This window comes from Stegastes partitus, unplaced genomic scaffold (assembly GCF_000690725.1).
Source record: "Stegastes partitus isolate 25-593 unplaced genomic scaffold, Stegastes_partitus-1.0.2 Scaffold273, whole genome shotgun sequence".
NCBI lineage: Eukaryota > Metazoa > Chordata > Actinopteri > Pomacentridae > Stegastes > Stegastes partitus.
The window spans coordinates 285,631-305,238 of NW_007578004.1; the positions used below are offsets into that span (position 1 = coordinate 285,631).

At 38.7% G+C, this 19,608-nt stretch overlaps 1 protein-coding gene across 1 annotated transcript; it reads right to left on the bottom strand.

The window, feature by feature from the left end:
- Nucleotides 1-1,842: 1,842 nt before the first annotated feature.
- foxred1 (FAD-dependent oxidoreductase domain containing 1) lies at nucleotides 1,843-18,855 on the bottom strand. Its single transcript, XM_008282467.1, has 11 exons — nucleotides 18,567-18,855; nucleotides 17,905-18,125; nucleotides 15,804-15,914; nucleotides 13,864-13,982; nucleotides 13,652-13,746; nucleotides 11,166-11,267; nucleotides 10,272-10,348; nucleotides 8,316-8,476; nucleotides 5,314-5,443; nucleotides 5,121-5,225; nucleotides 1,843-2,451 (listed from the first exon to the last, which is right to left on the bottom strand). Exons 1-11 carry the CDS (start codon nucleotides 18,721-18,723, stop codon nucleotides 2,197-2,199), a joined length of 1,533 nt encoding a protein of 510 aa, XP_008280689.1. The 5' UTR covers nucleotides 18,724-18,855; the 3' UTR covers nucleotides 1,843-2,196.
- Nucleotides 18,856-19,608: the final 753 nt, after the last annotated feature.

Here is a 19,608-nt window from a genome sequence, read left to right on the forward strand (position 1 = left end):
AGACTTTTTATATCCACTGTATATGCAATAAACTAAGGAAAAATGCAGTCATGACAAAACTCAACATATTTAAAATTGATATAATAGTCAACACGACAAATGTATATTGACATAAATCTGAATGAAATTCTGCTGAAAATTCCAATGAAAACATAATAAACTGTAAAAAAAAAAAAAAAAAAAAAAAGTAAGTCCCAGAAAGAACACGTACAGTCATCTGAAGACGTAACAGCAGCAGCTCTTTCAATCTAAATGTATACATGTCTCCCACATCTCTGTTCAGTGGAAATCTGGAAAGCAGAAGTCGGGTTTTAGCATTACAAATTATACTTTATCAGTGGTGAGTCAACAGCTGGCTCACCTCCTTCCTCTCTGTCTTTTCCTCTTCAGCAAATCATCCTCCAAATAAAGTTTCTTTCCAGTTTATTCACAAATTTTCCTCCTGCTGATTTTTTCAAAAAGCAACTGTTTCGCTTCTGATCGAAGGTTGTCAAAGCTGCATATTGAATGGATTCTTTCCACTGATCACATATCCTTCTTGAATAGTAGCTAAAACATTGGTCTTGAAACACAATTTATAATAGGCCTTAAAACATTAAATTAAAGGATAGTTTTGGGTCTTTTTTCTTAAGTGTCTATATAATAGCCGATCTGATCTAAGAACATATTTGCATCACTAAATCAAATTCAGACAGTTCATAAACAAATAAGCCAACAGTTCAACCAGATCCTCCAAACAAAATTAGAACTACTGTCAGTTACAATCATTCAGGTACAGCAGACATGAGGTCTTAAAGTCTGTTTTAAAACTGTGATGAATGTGGCTTTCTTAATTTTTTCGGTTGTTTTTGCAGAGTACACACAGAGAGTTTACAATATGAGCCTTTTGCACCCTTTTGTGGTTAGCAGTTTGGAAAACAGTTTGATTATTTTCTATTTAAATTATTTTTTGCTACTTTGGAGGTTTGTGTACAACCTCCTGAACAACATGTCAGTGTTTCTGAGAGTTTCTCCAGTCTGGTTTTTGATTAGAATATTCCATGCCCAATATTTATTTCAATTTAGAATATGTTAGTGTATGGGCTGATAGGTGACTCGGTGGTTAGCACCGTTGCCTCGCAGCTAGAAGATCTGCGATTCGTATCCTGGTGAGGACACCCGGGATCTTTCTGTGTGTAGTTTGCATGTTCTCCCCGTGCAGCATGGGTCCTCTCCGGGTTCTCTGGCTTCCAAAAACATGTTGAGGTTAATTGTTGATTCTAAATTGTCCGTAGGTGTGAGTGTGCTTGGTTGTCTGTCTCTAAGTGTAGCCCTGTGATAGACTGGCGACCTGTCCAGGGTGTCCAGTGCCTTCGCCCTAAGTCAGGTGGGATAGGCTCCAGCCCCCTCGTGACCCTAGTGAGGATTAAGCGGTGTATAGATAATGGATGGATGGATGTTACTGTATGCATTGTTTAAATGTTATATTTCCTTAATTTTAATTTGTTGGTCTTTTCTGGTTTTATGTTGTTTACTTTTACATTAATACTATTATTTAACCCTTTTTACAAAAATTGGTTTATTTTGAATCTTTCACCATTTTTATTTTTCGTGTGTGGTGTATACATAATGGATGGATGGATGGGTGTGCATTCTGTTGCTGTTTGTTATTATTAGCTTGTCAGTCACCTGCAATGAAGGTAACTATAGCTTTAAAAACAAACTGACTGATCCAGTGATTGATCGATCATTTGTTAGTCCCTTTAAAAACAGTTACAAACCACTGTTGCAAAAGAAAAAATCTATTTTCTGATGCTGCTATGGTTCAGTTTAAGCTCAAAATGACACAACATTTAAAAGTAGTATTTTTAACTGTCTTTATGAAACTTGGGTTCTGATATTTGGTTGACCCATCCATAGACCTCACACTATTTCCTCTTTTGTTCCTGACAAGATATATAATTCCTGCAGCTTCAGTTTGTAGATAAATGTCATGTTTGGACACATGCGAGTCTGAAATAACTGTTGTTTTTCTTGGTAGGATGGTCTCAACCATTGAGGTTTTTTTTAGTGATGAAGTTCCCAGAGTTTAGTAACAAATCTGGTGAGTACAGACTCAGTATTACTGATAAAATACAGCTACAAAAATAAGACTTGAATCTTAACAATTTGTCATTGGCAGCAGCATGAATGGTACAAGTCCATGTTTCAGCTCCGCTACACAATGTTTCTCTCGAGCATCGGTTCCTGGCTCAGTATCCGTCCGAAACTGAAGCTGCTCAAGTCCAGGGTTTTAAAGTTTCCATCCAGGATCAGTTCTGCCACAGCACGACCCACTGCGGGCGAATGCTGCAGGCCGTGACCACTGAAACCGGTGGCCAAGTACATGTTGTTGATGAGAGGGTGAACACCGATGATGCCGTTCTGGTCGAAGGTGTTGTAGTCGTAGAAACCCGCCCAGGCACTGGTCACCTGATGGGAGAAAGACGAGAACAAATTTTTTGATTTACACCACCATTTTACTGCTCAACTCTCATTGTTAAACTGATACTGCTTATTTTCTGTGATACATTTCCTCGTAAAAATATGAACAAAAATAACTCAATTATATATAAGAATACATAGGTATTATATACAAGTCTTTTTGACAGCTGTTGTCAGGTAACTGAACAAGTATGAAATAGTTATTCAACAGTGCAACCTGCTGGAATGTGGCGATAAATACCGTAATTTCCGGACTATAAGCAGCCACTTTTTTCACACCCTTTGAACACTGCGGCTTTAACAATGATATGGCTAATTTATGGATTTTTACGAGTTTTACGAATTTGCCTCGAGACAAAAGTGACATTGAGAGCGACAACGAAAGATAGACTGAGGAAGTGTGTGGCAAAGTATTTCTGAGGCTGTTCAATTCCGACACTGAAGAAGACAACTTTAGTGGTTTTAGTGTGCAGGAGGAAGATGAAGATAGCGATCAGTGATTTTTCCTGGTAGGCTACTGTTTTTTGTTTTTTTTTTAACCAGCTGTGTTACAGGCACTGTTTGGAAAAAAGCATTTACAGTACGTATTTATGTATGTTATCGGTATGTATTCAAATAAAAGTAAAAAAAAATCTTTCTGTGTAAATACACTCCTGATCAAAATCTTACCACAAGTTAAAAAATTGCATGAATTTGCATTTTGCACTGTTTGGTTCTTAGGAAGTTCTTTGAAGTAGAGCTTCAAAATGCAAAAAGAAGAAATGGCAACAAGAGACCAAAAGTTGTGAGCAGGCAACTTATTGAAAACAATTGAACTCAAATAGGCTGTTCATCAGCTGTTCATCAGCTGATCAAAAGTTTAAGAAAAAAAACCCAAAAACCTCCTAAAATAGAAATTAAAGTGTCAAAAACTGACTCAGTAATGAGCAGCTCCACCATTTTTGTTGATCACTTCAAAAAGTCGTTTTGGCATGCTTGATGCAAGTGTTTCCAAAAGGCTAGTGGGAATGTTGCTCCAAGTGGTGAAGATGGCTTCGCAAAGGGCATCTACTGTCTGGAACTGATGTCCATTTTTGTAAACTTCCGTTGCCATCCATCCCCAAATGTTCTCAATTGGATTAAGATCAAGGGACCACGCAGGATGGTCCAAAAGAGTGATGTTATTCTCCTGGAAGGTCTTGGTCAGACGGGCATTGTGAATTGGAGCGTTGTCCTGCTGAAAAACCCAGTCATTACCACACAGACGAGGGCCCTCAGTCATGAGGGATGCCCGCTGCAGCATCTCCACATAGCCAGCTGCTATTTGACGCCCCTGCACAACCTGGCGCTCTATTGTTCCACTGAAGGAAAGGACACCCCACATCATGATGGCACCCCCTCCACTGTGCCGCGTAGAAAACATCTCAGGTGGCATCTCCTTGTCATGCCAGTAACGTTGGAAGGTTATATTTTTTCTCGTCAGAGAATAAAACTTTCTTCCACCTTTGAATGTCCCATGTTTGGTGCTCCCTTGCAAAGTCCAAACGGACAATTTTGTGGCATTGAAGAAGACGTGGCCTTTGAAGACATGTCTTGTTTTTGAAGCCCTTCCTTCGCAGATGCCGTCTGATGGTTATTGGGCTGCAGTCAGCACCAATAATGGCCTTAATTTGGGACGAGGATCGTCTTGACAGACAGCCATTCGGATCCTCCGGCTTAACGCCGGTGAGATTTTTTTTGAGTCGACCACTTGATTTTTTTGTTCCACCCTGAGGATCTTTAACGAAATGCAAAATGACTGTCTTACTGCATCCAACCTCAGCAGAGATGGCACGTTGTGAGAGGCCTTGTTTATGCAGCTCAACAATCCTACCACATTCAAAGACGGTGAGCTTTTTTTGCCTTTGCCATCAAGTGATCTTCACTGTGTGAATACTTGACAGGAAATGACATGGAATCCAAAGTTTTGCACAGATTTTGGCTTTTAAAGGCTGTGGTCTTAAACTTTTGATCAGCTGATAAACAGCCTATTTGAATTAAATGGTTGTTTTCAATAAATTGCCTGCTCACAACTTTTGATCTTTTGTTCCCATTTCTTCTTTTTGCATTTTGAAGCTCTACTGAGAACCTTCCTAAGATTCAACAGTGCAAAATGCAAATTCATGCAATTGTTTAACTGGTCTTAAGATTTTGATCAGGAGTGTATCTCATGTTACAACATGGATACCTGGGGCTTATAGACAAGTGCAGCCTATATTTTAACAAAATTTGTTTTCTTTTTAAAGTTAGTGGGTGCGGCTTATATTCAGATTCAATAGTCCGGAAATTACGGTATGTGTATTTTATTGAGATGTCATCTGTCAAAATCTAAATAAATACTGCAGTCTGATCATCTATGTTTAAGCTTTATTTTAAAGAGTGATCACAGAGAATGCTTTACAAAGCTGTTTTGTTTTGGAAATTTAGGGGTTTTTTTTAGGTAAGAAAAACTCACTACGACAGAGGACTGAAATAGAAATAAAATGTGAATAATTCAATTTACTCAGCCTAATGTGGACGTGCTATAAATGAATATATGAAAATTGAAAACAACCATCAGTATTGGCTTTACTGGGAGACCTAAATGAACTTAACCAAACATACTAGTACAATTACACAGCAAAGTGTCTGAAATATACCTTCAGTTTTTCAAAAGCAGGAACTCGATGAGCCAACACAGGCCAAACCTTTTCCTCAAAAAACTGGTGGTCCACCTCTAGATTATTGGTATCTGGCTCCTCTGCCTGAGGACACGCAAAAGGAAGAATTACTCAGATCACCTCTTAAAATGCTAAATGTTAACACAGTTAACGGCTCAGAGATATAACAAACCTCCTCTGGCGACACTCCAGCGATGTAGTTTCCTCCTAAACCCTCTCTTCTGAAGTAAACTCCAGAATAATCGATCAAGAAGGGAGTGTCTAGACCCGGACCGTCGGGACAGTTGACCACGTACACATACCTGAAAAACAGTACAGATGTAAAGTTCTTACGTGCAGTATAATTTTTTAAAAACAAGATTATTTCTCAATACTGTTACAAAGTGTATCACAAAAAACACAATGAAACCACTCTAGGAAGACAAAATGTGAATAAGGCCATGGGACGTGACTTCTGAGGGTAATAAAAAGTATAAATATAAACATATATGTTACATGCCAGAGGGTTGGGTGTGTGTGTGTGTGTGTGTGCTCTGCCTCTCCTTCCCCTCTTTTTGTCTCATTACCAAGTGCTAATGACCTGAGTGGATTCACCTGGAAAGCTGACTTCCACCTGTCGAGCTGGCCAATCAGATGTGGTGTAATGCAGCATAAAAACCAGGCCCAGTGTCAGATCAGGAGAGCTGCTGTTGTGAGCGCATGGTGCTTTGTCTGAGAGATTCGTGTTTTGCTTATTAGAAACGTGGATGTACGTTTCTGTGGTGGTGAGGTTGGGATGTTCGGTAAGTTGGGTACCCTACATTTTCAGCACGTACGAAATTTTTGTTATGCACACTGGTTGGTGCCACCTATGTATTTATTGCAAAGTTTGGTTTGTGGAAAAGTTACTTAGGTTTTTTGTTTGGGTTTGTTTTGTTATATAAGAAGAGTTAGTCAGACCTTGCTTGGTTTTCTTATTTTCGATTGTTTGGCACCACCACCTTGTCCCATTCCTCCCACCTCCTTTTGTGAACCTTTGTCCACCCTTTTTTGTTGGAGCACTGTTGAAATAAAACTTGAATTTTGTTTGCACCTCACAATGACTCCCGCATTTCTTTTGGTTAACGTGTTGCTTTCCTCTTGTTAAGAGGGGACGTAACAATATATCACACACCTCCCAAACTTCACAAAGAGAAAAAGATTTAAGAGAAGCTTAGTGGGTCTGAGTTCAGTGGGCGGACAGCTCTATAGCATTGATGGGCTTTAAGAGCGAAAGCCTGGGCTGCCGCTTTAGCTCACCTGGTTGAGCTGGTGACCCATGTTCAGGAGCTATAGTCTCCGATGCAGCAGCCATGGGTTCGAATCCCGCTCATGGCCCTTTGCTGCAACCCCTTCCCCCATTCTCCTCCCCTACTTTCCCGTCTCTGCTTTCACTGTCCTATGTAATAAAGTCCAAAAAAAAAAAAAAGAACGAAAGCCTGATCACCTTCACCTTGCCAGCTCCACAAGTATACTCTTGTCAGGTGTACTTTCAGACGGCCGGTAACTTGTTTCACTCAACATTTGAGTGACTTTATCTTTGATAAGGAGTTTTTTGGCATGAAAACGGTCAGACTTTAAGGGATTTACTCTTGTCTGGGTGGAAAAGCTTCTATAATGGATCATCCCGAGAGCTCAGAAGTCTCCATTTCAGTCCGTCTAATAAAATGTTTTTTTTTCCTGCGACGGTTTGGCAGCTCTGTGAGGCAGTGATGGTTTTACAGAGAGGCTGAGGCTGGTTTGGTGAAAAAAAGAAATCTGTCAAAAGAGCAATACTGTGTTTTTATATCTGCCTGATTTACTGATCAACTGCTGGGTTGTTGTTCAAGCAAGTAAGCATACAGTTGTCCTCAAATGTATTCATATCCATTAAAGAAAAGGCAAAATTCACAATAGTCACTCAAATAACTAGAAACTGAAAAAAAAGTAATAAAAATTTGCTAGATTAAAATTTAGTGAAATAAGACATTGATTTTGAATTGTGGTTGATAAGAATAATTAAAGCAAACAAAACTAAAAACTGTCCCGGACAAATTAGAGCACTTTGCTGATGAGCAGTGGGCCAAAATCAAAATACCTGTCAACAGGTGCAGAAGTCTGATAGTTACAGAAAATACTTGACCGCAGTGATTGCCTCAAAGGGCTGTTCAACAAAATATTAATTTACGGGTCCCATCATGCTTGTTTTTTTTTTTTTTGTTTTTTTTTTAATACTTCTGTTGAACCACAATTCAAAAGCAATGTGATGATTTTCATTACATTTTTATTATTACTTTTGTCAATTTCAACTGATTTCCGTGACACCTGGTTTTTCCTTCTTTAATGGGAGGGTATAAATAAATTTGAGGACGAATACATAAACATAAATGCATCTTAAATAATGACTAATCTTTGATGTATATCATTGAAAAGTTTTTATCAGTTATTCTAACAAAATAAACTGTAGTGATGAGCATTTTTTGACTACTTTTAGGTATCAATAAATTGTACACAACTTGCAGCACGATCCGCAACCCTTCAGTCCTAAAAAATCTGAGGCAGACATCAAGTGCTGTCTGTTTGGATGTTGAGATGTTTGTCACTGTAAATTTTAAACAGTAACTGTCGGGTGGTTGAGTTTCAAATTTACAGTGACAAACATCTCAACATCCAAACAGACAGCACTTTATGTCTGCCTCAGACCACAGTTTTCACAGAGCTCATGGGATGTGGAAGGAAACGCCCTCTTATTAACCCTGCAGAGCACCACTCTCAGTTTTGTTTGCGGCCTGAAGACTTGGGCTACAGGTTTGAAGAAAAATAGGAACAATGTTCTAATATACAGCAGTCTAATATTCAGACAGCCTGTATGAAGAGATACCAGTTACTGCATCGTATCTCACGGTGCTGAATTTATACAATTTTTATGTAGTAAAAAATCTGAGGCAGCAGTCAAACGAAAAAAGTCCTCAGATGGGAGAAGCTGCAGTATGAAGGCAGTTTTCCATTTTCTGGAGTACAGAGTCTGAATAAAGCTGTCAGGATACTAATGAACTGCACTGTATGAGGCGCCACCTTTCAAAGAAAACCCTGACAGGACTCAGGGTGCTGTTTTTTTTTTTTTTGGGGGGGGGGGTTCTTCAAAGGGAAAATATGCCACTCGAGTCAATGGCCCACCTTTTCCGAGGCTCAACAGGCAGTGGAATTCCAGCGATGGAGTCCTTGGGGCCAGAGCCAATTCCCAGCATCTTGGTCAGTTTACCAGAAAAGGCTCCTGCTGCATTTACCACAATAGAACATTCCACCGGCTGGTACTCCAGGCTGTTCAGCATCTGCACCTGCTCCACACAAACCGTGATCCCATCAGGCACAAAACCACACTGTTCCTGTAGCAGTGCATCAAATGTGCCAAAACTCCCTCAAATTTCTCTTTCTTACTAACAAAAATTACAAAGTAAGGAGTTTTAGGTGTGAATTTAATGTTTTCTTGTCATTGTTTACAACTAAAACACACAAAATGCTGATCAAATGTGCCTCTTTTTCATCAGCATTGATCAGCCCTTTTTCGAAAATGAGAAAAGATGAAAGAAATCTAGTTCTCAAAGGCTTAATCTGAATTTCTGAAAATATCAGAGCTGAAGCAATTCATAATTTCAGATAAAACATTGCTTATTAAAGTCATTAATGAAGCAAAAATTGGCAAACATTCTCTGGTTTTAGCTTCTCATGTTCAAAAATTTAGTGCTTCTAGTGTATGTCCTCAGAAACTGAGCATTTACAGTTAGTCCAACAAAAACAATTAACTTGATGAGCACTTTTCAACATCTTCTGACATTTTACAAGCTGAACAACTTAACATCAACTTATTGAAAAAAACAATCCACTGATTAATTATCGTTGAATATATATTAGTTCTTTGAGGGGAAAAGCAAATTTGAGGTCAAGCTGCTTAAAGAGTGATTCTGCCAAACAGAGCTCTACCCCTTTGATAAATAGCTAAACTGTGGCTTTATCTCACAATATGATGCCCGGATTGATGGTAATTTTGTCTCATGTGAACTGATGTCAAACAGTTTGGCATTCCTGCTAAACACTTTTATGGATGTTCGCAGCATAGTTTTATGTTTTATGGCAGCTCATTGTGCCTCCTTCGCCACCCGTCCTCCTTGATTTTGTGCTCGAGCGTAAAAAAAGATATATAGCAAGACATAACAATGTAGGAACCACTCAGTACCAATAATCAGGCAGTGCTGGATGCTTAAAATGGGAGGAGGCTGCTGGAGATGAAATTCCAGATGATATGTGGCGCAAAGTATCTGGAAGAACACGCACGTCATTAATTTGTTGTAATTATTCAGTTCAAAGATCCCAGTTTCCTAGATTGTTTAGATTTTCTCCAAATTTATCGTACATTTCTGAAAAATCAACTGTTCCATGAATACTAAGAATTTTACCTGAAGGGCCTAATGTGAGCTTATGTGTTAACTCTTTGCCAGAAAGCTTCTTCTCATATAAATGTAGACGATGGATCAGAGCAGCATCTTAAAGCTTTTATTCTGTGCAAGTTTTGTAGAAAATATGGCAGCTGGGAACACTGACTGAATGGGTAGGGTGGCTTGTTTTTTTGTATAGTGTTGGTTCTTTTGTCCTTGTTTATACATAATATCATCGTTGATAGTTTTGTTACTGTTGCCCACAACATTTTTAAAAATATTTTATCTCATATTTTATTCTTAACACCTGTTCAATGTACCACTGTAAATATATCTGAATCTCTGGTCAAATGACAGAGGATGTCACAGATTTAAAGCTCTCTTTTTGGCGATACAAATAGTACTTACCGACTTAACAGATGCTTAATGTACCTGTAGATCATTATATTTTTCTAATTTTGGCACTTTTATTTACACTTCACATGAAATCAGACAACTGGACAGATTCTCCTTTGAAAAAACAGCTTTGTAATGTTGGTTTTCTAACCATGTTACATATTAATCAGAGACAGCACTGATTTGGCGATTATATAAAATGTCAAGAAATCCTTAAACAAAACAAACAAAAAAAGAGCTCAGTAACCCTGATTTACACAATTTTTAACAATCACAGATCTTTAATATTCAGAGTTTCACTTACTTTGACATAATTGATTCTCTTCACAGCCATGATTTCATCAGAATCACTTCTTAGCATTTTTGTTGTACATTTCAAATCTGTGGAAGAGAAACACATTAATACCAATTTTTTATTGACCTTCTATGCAAAATTGAAAAACACACAGTTGCAAATCAAGTAAATAACTTAAAATCTGCCAGAAAATAGATAGCAGTTATTTACTTCAAAGGTGATGTCGCTGGCTCGATATCAGTACGTCCTGGATCTAAATTTATGAAACTTCTCACAGGGAATGTCAGTATAAGTAAAAATATTTAATGTTTATTCTTATTAATCACATTTCCTATGATTCAAAAATGCTCTCAAGTGGGTTAATGGTAGAAACCAGATGTTTTCAAGCAACTATACAAACTAACTATTCACTGAAACAGTATATATAAATCAGAATAGTGTCATTTTGGCCGAATATTTGCATTTTGATTTGAGCATCTGACAAGTTGAAACACCCTTTTCTTCTCTTTATTTCTGTATTATGTTACCTGAGTGTAAACAGCAATAAAATACTGTAGCTAGCATTGATTTTGACTATACTGTAGTTTCAGCCAAAAGCAGAATTCATTCTCTTCTCCTGCTTATGGGTTTTTTTGATTCTGTTTCAACCAATTTCCCATTACTTCGTCCTTATTTTTGTGACAAATATATTCGATTTTTGTTAATTTGACATGTTATTGGCTACCAGAGACAGGACTAGGATTTCACAAATAAAATAAACTTTTCAACTTGTTTTTTAGAATAATGTTGGTAGCAAGATGTTCTGTTTAAACTTAAAAATTGGAGTAGTTCAGAGGCCCATTCTTGGCTTTTTGGTTAAAATATTTAACTGCAGTGTTTTTGTGTCAGCAAGCCTCAACAAACCTGTAACTTCTCCATGGCATGGAATGACTCCCATAGAGATGGCTTTCCTCTTGAAGGCGTTCAGCAGAGTCCAGGGGTCGAACCAGCCCTCGTTCTCCAGCCCTGAACAGCAGGACAAGTACTCAAACATACACATCAGGACAAGACTAGCTGCTAGATCTAGGAACAAGATCAAAACAGTCACAAAAATAACTGACAAAAGCACAAAAAATTTAAATGAAAAGTGACTGATATAGCTTTACACTGAGATTGGTTACAGTTACTACTACTGACCTCTAGGGCAGCATTACTTTGCAACAATTTCGGTAGGTGATTAATATTTTGAGTCATTTTTTATTGGAAAAATGCTCAAAGTACATGTCTACCAGTACATGTTCATTTGTTTTTCTACCTTTTTACAACAATAATCTTAATACTGACAAGTTTTTGATTTTCGTCCAACAAGAAAAACAATTTAAATTTCTAAGCTTGAGCTTTAGGGAATAATGATGCACTTTCTTCACTTTTATTCAAATTATCAAGCAGTTATTGGAAAAAAATAACTGTAAAGGTAAAGATTAGCAATATATTTGCTGGTTGCAGTCTCACAGTACTCATAACGGAGGTTTTTTGTTAGTTAATTGTTTTAGTATTTGATAGGTGCATCTTTTTCTGAATTGCATAGTGGATTGTGCAAATAGTCCAAGGAGACAAGTTAAGAGGTCGACTTTATGTTTAACCTGTTGTAGAAGCATCCCGAAAATTGTCTGGCAAACCTCATCTCTAGCTGTGATCATAACTCAGCTTAAAGACACCGCAAAGAAGGTGTGCGATGAGAAGAGGAATGTGATTGTAAGAAAAGTAAACAGCAGCAGACACAGCATTGTAGTGAACTAAAACACTTATCCATGGTAGAAGTCGCCGAGGTAGTTAAGAAGCTCCTCGGTGGCAAAGCGCCAGGTGTGGATGAGATTTGCCCAGAGATGCTGAAGGCTCTGGACATTGTTGGACTGTCATGGCTGACACATCTCTTCAGTGTCGCGCGGGCATCAGCAGTAATGTGGGCGTTGTACCGGACTGTGCTGGTGAAGTGAGAGCTGAGCCGCAAGGCGAAGCTCTTGATTTACCAGTCCATCTACGTCCCAACCCTCACCTATGGTCACGAGCTTTGGGTCGTGATTGAAAGAACGAGATCGCGGATACAAGCGGCTGAAATGAGCTTCCTCCGCAGGGTGGCTGGGCTCAGCCTTAGAGATAGGGTGAGGAGCTCCGACATCCGACATCCGAAGGGAGTAAAGCCGCTGCTCCTTCGCGTCGAAAGGAGCCAGTTGAGGTGGCATGGACATCTGATTCGGATGCCTCCGGAGAGGCTTCCTCTGGAGGTCTTCTGAACATGTCCACCTGGGAGGAGACCCCGGGGCAGAGCCAGAACCCACTGGAGGGATTATATCTCTTGGCTGGCCTGGGAACGCCTTGGGATCCCCCAGGAAGAGCTGGAAAGCATCGCTGGGGGGAGGGAAGTCTGGAATGACCTGCTCTGCCTACTGCCCCCGCAACCTGACCCCAGATAAGCGGAAGAAAATGGATGGATGGATGGATGGATGGATGGCCTTGTGTTCACTACACTTGTGTTGTAAACTCAACTCACCCCTTTTAGACATTAACTCCTTTCTGTTAATCTGACTGGAACTGAATGTGTCGGCTGCACTCCTGAATGAGTAGCCTGTTTGTTTTTCTGTCAAAGTTGCGCTGGTAATCTTTTACTTCCAATGCAATTATTAACTTCACGCACAAGCAGTGGTACTTGGATTTGTGAGAAGTGATTTGAGGAAGCGAGGTTTAAACAACGAGCCTCAGACAGGTGAACTGTCACACAGTCATAGTTTAGTTTCTTGCTCCCGGAGTTTATTAAATACTTGCAGCATCCGGATCCAGAGCTGCATTTATGCAAAAAAAAAACAAAAAAACAACTGCGTCATTAGTTAGTTATATATTATCCACAACATGGAGACAGGATCAATGAGGATCCAACAGTAGCTGTGTGTATATTTCCTTCACCTCAGACAGGTGATTTGTTTCGCAGAGTCACAGTTTATCAGCTGCAGGTAATTATTTAGTTTTAAAGCAGCTGTTCTCAGCTTGAATCCTGAGCTCTGTCTCAGCTGTCAGGATAGTTTCTTTTATTAGTAGTTCCATTATTATCACATATGGACAGAATTTTCAGTGTTTATGAAATCATAAATAAACTGGACAGTTAGTTGTTTGGATATTTCTTCCATTTATAATCTGTAATTTCATTATTGCTGCATACTGTTGCTCTTTCTGGCTGTGAGGTGTGCATGTCTGCATTAAAACATGAGAAACATTAGGCCAGACATGGTAAAGATCCCAAGTCTGAAAAGGGTTGTATGAGCTGAATAAAAGCTCTAGTTCCTGATATATCAGCCTGCATTCGCACATATCAGCGGCAGTATCTTATTATCAGTCTATGTTCTATTTGCACTCACCATATGAAGCCAGCACTACCCCGTCTGTGTTTATCCACGGAAATTTCTGCTTCAGCTGTGTCGGGGAGAGAAGAGAAACGTGGGCTCCGGCATTCCTGGAATCACATAATTAGATAACTGAGCTGCAAGAGAGAATTTTCCTGCAAGAATTTCTAAATAAAGGAGCTGGCTTCTAGCTTTCTGCCGTTGTCTGAATGCAAAGTGAGAGACACCTCTGGGTGATGTAGTTTTCTTCCATGATTTGAGCCCCTTGCTCACTTGCCAGGAAGAGGTATCCTGATTGGTTGAACTGCAGGTCCACTGGGTCTTCGTTCATCACGCCAAGATAATCCTGATGGGACACAGAGGCATGACAACTTGAGGACATTTCTACACCAACAACATGCACAAAGTTAGAGAACACAATACAGAAACTTCATGCAGCCTTCAGAAAACACACAAAAACAGTATGAACTCTATAAAAAACATGTTTGCCTGAGTTGGTTCTGCAGGAGAGACCAGAGGGACATTAAAGGAACAGCTTAACATGTGATTGGAAGCCTAATACCATTTCTGTTACAGCCTGTTCTTTAACTTACTTTGCACTGTTCCACCTTAACAGAATTTTTTAAAAAACCACAACACTGTGATTCTGCAGCCTTCGTTTAGCTGACTTATTCTTACTTTAAATGACATGCAAACATTTCTAAGTCTTTCATGAGGTCAGAGATTCTCCCGACGCATCATTCTACATGTTTTTCTTTATATTTGCTGAAGAAACTGATCCTCACACTTTGCACTTGCTATAGCCGATATAGATCTCTTTAATTCCAATAAATAATTGCTCAGATTATTATTATATTGACATTAATTTACAAGGCTTAAGAAAAGATTAACATCACCTCAATAAATCAGTTAGTTCATTATGTTCATTGTATATTTTGCAATCAACACAGAAAAATGGCTCTGAAAACTCTCATAACTGTCCCATAAATATAAAGTTACAGCCAGCAACTGGTCAGTTTAGCTTATTAGTAAAGACAGCAGGAAGTTACAGATCCCAGCCAAGAAATACTCAACCACATAGCAAACAGTGAAATAGCAAACTGTTTCTCCATATTTTCAAGTCTTTGCGCAAAGGTAACCAATTACTGGCTTTCCCGGGGCTTGAGAATATTTAAAATTAAAAGCGTTTATTCCTTCAGGAGCAGACTCCTAATATGCGTGGGAGGCTTCCATTTAGGCCTCAAGGTGGCGCCACATTTAAGCAAATCATTGTCTTAGGTTTCGATATAATTTGCACCAAAACATTAACAATTAACAAACAATGAATTATCAAATATCTGGCCAGAAATGTATAGAAACTGCATTATTATCTTTAAAAACAACTCATCTCTGTGTATCAAAGTTATTTTTTAATCAATATAATCGTGACGCCTTAAAATCTACTTCTTTGTTTCCTCACTTCACTTACAGCAGCTCGAGCACATCAGCTCACCTACGACTGCTCCAACTCTGCAAAACCACATGATGTTACACAGTTGGAAGTTGTAATTTCAGAGTAATTCAGCCAAACATGTTTGAAACTGATTCAAAGTAGATTAATGATAGAGAAAGTCTCAGCCTGTAAGTCGTCAGGATGAATATTTGTTATGTCTGAAACCCCTGAAGCCTGAATATGCTGCAGTTTTCTTTGGTCACAATATGTCTTCTTGCATTTAAAAGAAAACACATGGACATGTTAAGAAGGTTAAAAACATGATTTTTACCAGAGGGGCTTTTTAGGGTCTTAATGTGAAACATCAGCATATTAATAAAACTTTGGAGCTCACAATTTATTTTTGTCTTCTGAGTAACTTGTTTTGAATCTTTACAGCCACTGCAAGGACGGCATGTATCTCACTCTGCAGAATCAAGCTTACATCTACTAGAGAGCTGAGTATAATTACTGCATAAATAAAGACAGTAGTGAGTGAAGATTAGTTAATGCCATGTCTTGCACTCTAGTCAACAGATATCAAGTTCTGCTGCGACCAATATTGTTAGTAACTTCAGCTGATGTACAAGCTGAATATAGAACATCCTCTGTCACATTTAATGATTTAAAGGCTTGTCATTCATTTCCAGTGTGCAGCAAGAAAAGAAACAGCAGCAACACTTGAGCTTGACCTACATTAATCTTCCTCATGAAGTTTACGGAGGCCAGAGACAAGTGGATGTTCTCCGGCAGGGAGAACTGCTGTCGGATCCCCCCGGCAGACAGAACCGTGGAGGACTGGGAGTACTGCAGACAGTCACATGCGGAGGGAGGGAGATAATAAGTTTGTAAAATAACAGCCCTGCAGGTGTTTAGAATAGTAGGCACACTGTAATAAATTAGCAAGAAAACAGTGAAAATCTGGCAGCAATGGTGGCAAACAACATACGCTGACAAACAGTAGAATACTGTGATGAATAACAGCAACCTGTAAAATGTTTCTGTTTTTGGCTGATTAATATACTGCAGCACTGTGTAGTTTTATGGTCACACTGTAAAAATCAAATTACCATTTATAAAAATGCAGATTTTTAACACGGACAATATTTATTTTGGCCCAATTGTTTTCTTTTTTTTTTTTTTAACATGTAAATTAATACTTTTTTTCTGTGATTTTACTAGATACTATTTTTTTTTTTTTTTTTTTAACATGTAAATTAATACTTTTTTTCTGTGATTTTACTAGATACTACGTATACTTTAACAAAACAGAGAAAATTTTAAAAATAATAGTTGTGATTGACCTTTTAACAGTCTTTTTTTTTTTAGCTGATAAAAAACCCAGCAAAACAGGGCAACTTTACAGTCACACATTGTAAAAGAGAACATTACCATCTGTAAAAATACAGATTTTTATGTGGCATTAATACAATTCTACATAGATTGTTTTGACTATTTTTCAGTTATTATAATAAAAAAGGGAACATCTGCAAAGTAATACTCTTTATTATATTTATTATTATTGACCATTTTTCAACCCTTAATTCGAGAGATTTAGCATTTTTCTTTCAAATAACAGAAAATATCTATATGATAATGACAATTCTTGCTGATTTACTTAAATATAAAAGCATTTTTCACAGATTTTTGATGTGGATGCTACTTACAGTTTGGTCCTGTTTTTTTATGGTTATGGTGAAAATTTGTATTTTTTTTCTGATTGTATTGATAACATCTTTTTTTTTTTTTAAATAAACTTTACTATTTTTCAATCTTTAATGCACATAGTTCTTTCAAATAACTGGCAAAGATCTGTAAAATATGAAAAAATTTAAAATATTTGCTGACTTAAACAGTGAAAATAGTGCAATTTTACTTTGATTTTGCTAGTTATCTGTAATTGAAAAAATGGAGAGAAGCTGTAAAATAACATTAAATTGTTCAAATATACAGTTAAAAACTGTTAAAACACGCTCAAATAGAATTTTTTTTATATGTAAGAAATATGCTAAGGAGGCAGAGCCTGAAGACTCGGGGGTTTCTGCATCCATATCCATGGTAGAAGTCGCCAAGGTAGTTAAGAAGCTCCTTGGTGGCAAAGCACCAGGTGTAGACGAGATTTTCCCAGAGATGCTGAAGGCTCTGGACATTGTTGGACTGTCATGGCTGATACATCTCTTCAATGTTGCGTGGGCATCGGGTACGGTGCCTGTGGAGTGGCAGACCGGGGTGGTGGTTCCCATTTTCAAAAAGGGGGACCGGAGAGTGTGTTCCAATTATCGGGGCATCACACTTCTCAGCCTCCCTGGGAAAGTTTCCTCTAGGGTGCTGGTAAGGAGGCTCCGAAGGGAGTAAAGCCGCTGCTCCTTCGCATCGAAAGGAGCCAGTTGAGGTGGTATGGACATCTGATTCGGATGCCTCCGGAGAGGCTTCCTCTGGATGTCTTCCAAACACCTCCACCTGGGAGGAGACCCCGGGGCAGAGCCAGAACCCACTGGAGGGATTATATCTCTTGGCTGGCCTGGGAACGCCTTGGGATCCCCCAGGAAGAGCTGGAAAGCATCGCCGGGGGAAGGGAAGTCTGGAATGACCTGCTCCCCTACTGTCCCTGCGACTCGACCCCGGATAAGCGGGAGATAATTAATGGATGGATGGATGGATGGATGGATGAAAATATGATAGAACTTTTATACCAGTTAGAGTACGTTTTTACACTAAAATCTGTTTTTCTTGATATTCTAGAAACATTTTGTCTGTCGTGGTGTAAATTCTACATCATTAACTCTGGTGTCCTCACCATTGGATCTTTCTCTACAACAAGGATTCTCGCCCCTTCTCGGATCATCTCCTTCTGTTTCAGCCAGTAGGCGATGGACCAGCCCACCACACCGCCTCCAATGATCACGATGTCGACTCTCGCCGGGGGAAGGTTGGGGCTAACGAGCAGAGGAGTCCAGCTGCTCCCGGGCAAAGCGTCCGAAGCCTTCTTCCTGAAGCCTGCCAGCTGGGCCTTCAGGTCTAAGCCACAAAATCACACATTTTACACTGCTTCATCTCTCTTCTACACACGTTGACTCTCAGCTTAAAAGTCAGGATGTTTTCTAAAACTTTAGCTACCACTCTTCAATTCGGCGTATAAAGTTATTCACTGATTTAAAACATTTCCATGCAATTTAGCGTGGAAGTTGACCAAAGTTGAATCTTCCACTAACTCACAGGGGAGCTTTAGTGTAAAAAGCGACTGTAAACGTTGTTATTGAAGAGATTAAAGAGAGATGAGATGCATGCCGAATTGTTGACAGACGTCTACCAGTTTTATTAAACGTTTTAGCTGGGTCACACAAGTTGCACACCTTTAAGTACAGACAAATCATTTAATAATTTAAGTATTAAGTAATGTAAATCTGGCTTGTTGACGCGTCCCTGCACGTCTCGGTCACTCCTTTAGATGTCCCCCACCTTTAAAGTATTTATTCTGGAGAGGTGATCCTGTGCTCAGGCTTCGGCACAGCGTCAAGGGTCCATACTGGCGTGCGTGTCTCCGTGTCAGCTGAATGGAGGCGAAAAAACCCGGAGCCGTCCGCAGCTTCACCTGCAACCGCCGCCACGCCGACATCGCTGCTAACGAGCTAGCCGAGATAGCTTAGCGGCTAATAGACAGCGTGCAAACCAAAACAAGAGCAGCGAGGACAAACTTTCACGTCTCCATTTAAGAAACGTGAAACGTAGTCTGCAAAGTGACAGCGAGGTCAAAGAGAAACTCAGTCAAGGTAAATACAAACACTCAGAACGACCGGTTGAACGGTGCTTCCCTTCAAAATACACGTACAAATCAGGACGCGTCATATGCTGGTCTGATGAAACTTAGGTTCTGATTTAGGATTTTTTTTTATCAGCTTTATATATATCAGGACTGAAGTTAACAGTGTTTCTCAATTAACTAATGTTTTTTTTTTTTTTTAAACGCAGTGATATAAACAGTAAGGCAGCAAATTCTGACTTAAACAATTATTGTGTTATTAAAATTGTCCATATAATAACAACAATAATATTAATTATTTTTAAAAAGTATGATGATGATGATGATGATGATGATGATGATATCGTCAGTTCCAGTGTCTTAGAGTGCTATTATTAATAACTTGACTATGGGGCTGGTAATGGAGGTTGGGGTGGGGGGGTTGTTTGTATTATTTTATTGTATTTTTTTCTTCTTCTGTAAAGCGATTGTGTTGCATTTTTATTTGTATTAAAAGTGATATAAAAATAAAGTCTAATTGATTGATTGATAATTTTATTAGCATCGGACCTTTCAAACACAAAGCTGCAAAGTGCTTTACAATAAATAAGATTTCAACTTAGATAAATACTGAACTCAAAGCCTATGTTTCTTATTTTAGACAACAGCCTTGATTTCCAGTGTAAAAAAAAAAAAAGAAAAAAAAAGGCTTTTTATTTACATTTGTTAGGTCCTGAAAGTACTGAGCTTCTACTTTAGGGC

Bases quoted from the DNA above. Each gene is read 5' to 3' on its own strand.
- foxred1 (XM_008282467.1), bottom strand. From the start codon at position 18,723: ATGTCGGCGTGGCGGCGGTTGCAGGTGAAGCTGCGGACGGCTCCGGGT. The intron at 13,747-13,863 runs GTGTCTCTCACT...ATGTGATTCCAG, and splicing joins GAAAACTACATCACCCAGAG to GAATGCCGGAGCCCACGTTT. The intron at 5,444-8,315 runs GTGGGCCATTGA...ACTGTTTTTCAG, and splicing joins CCTGTTGAGCCTCGGAAAAG to GTATGTGTACGTGGTCAACT.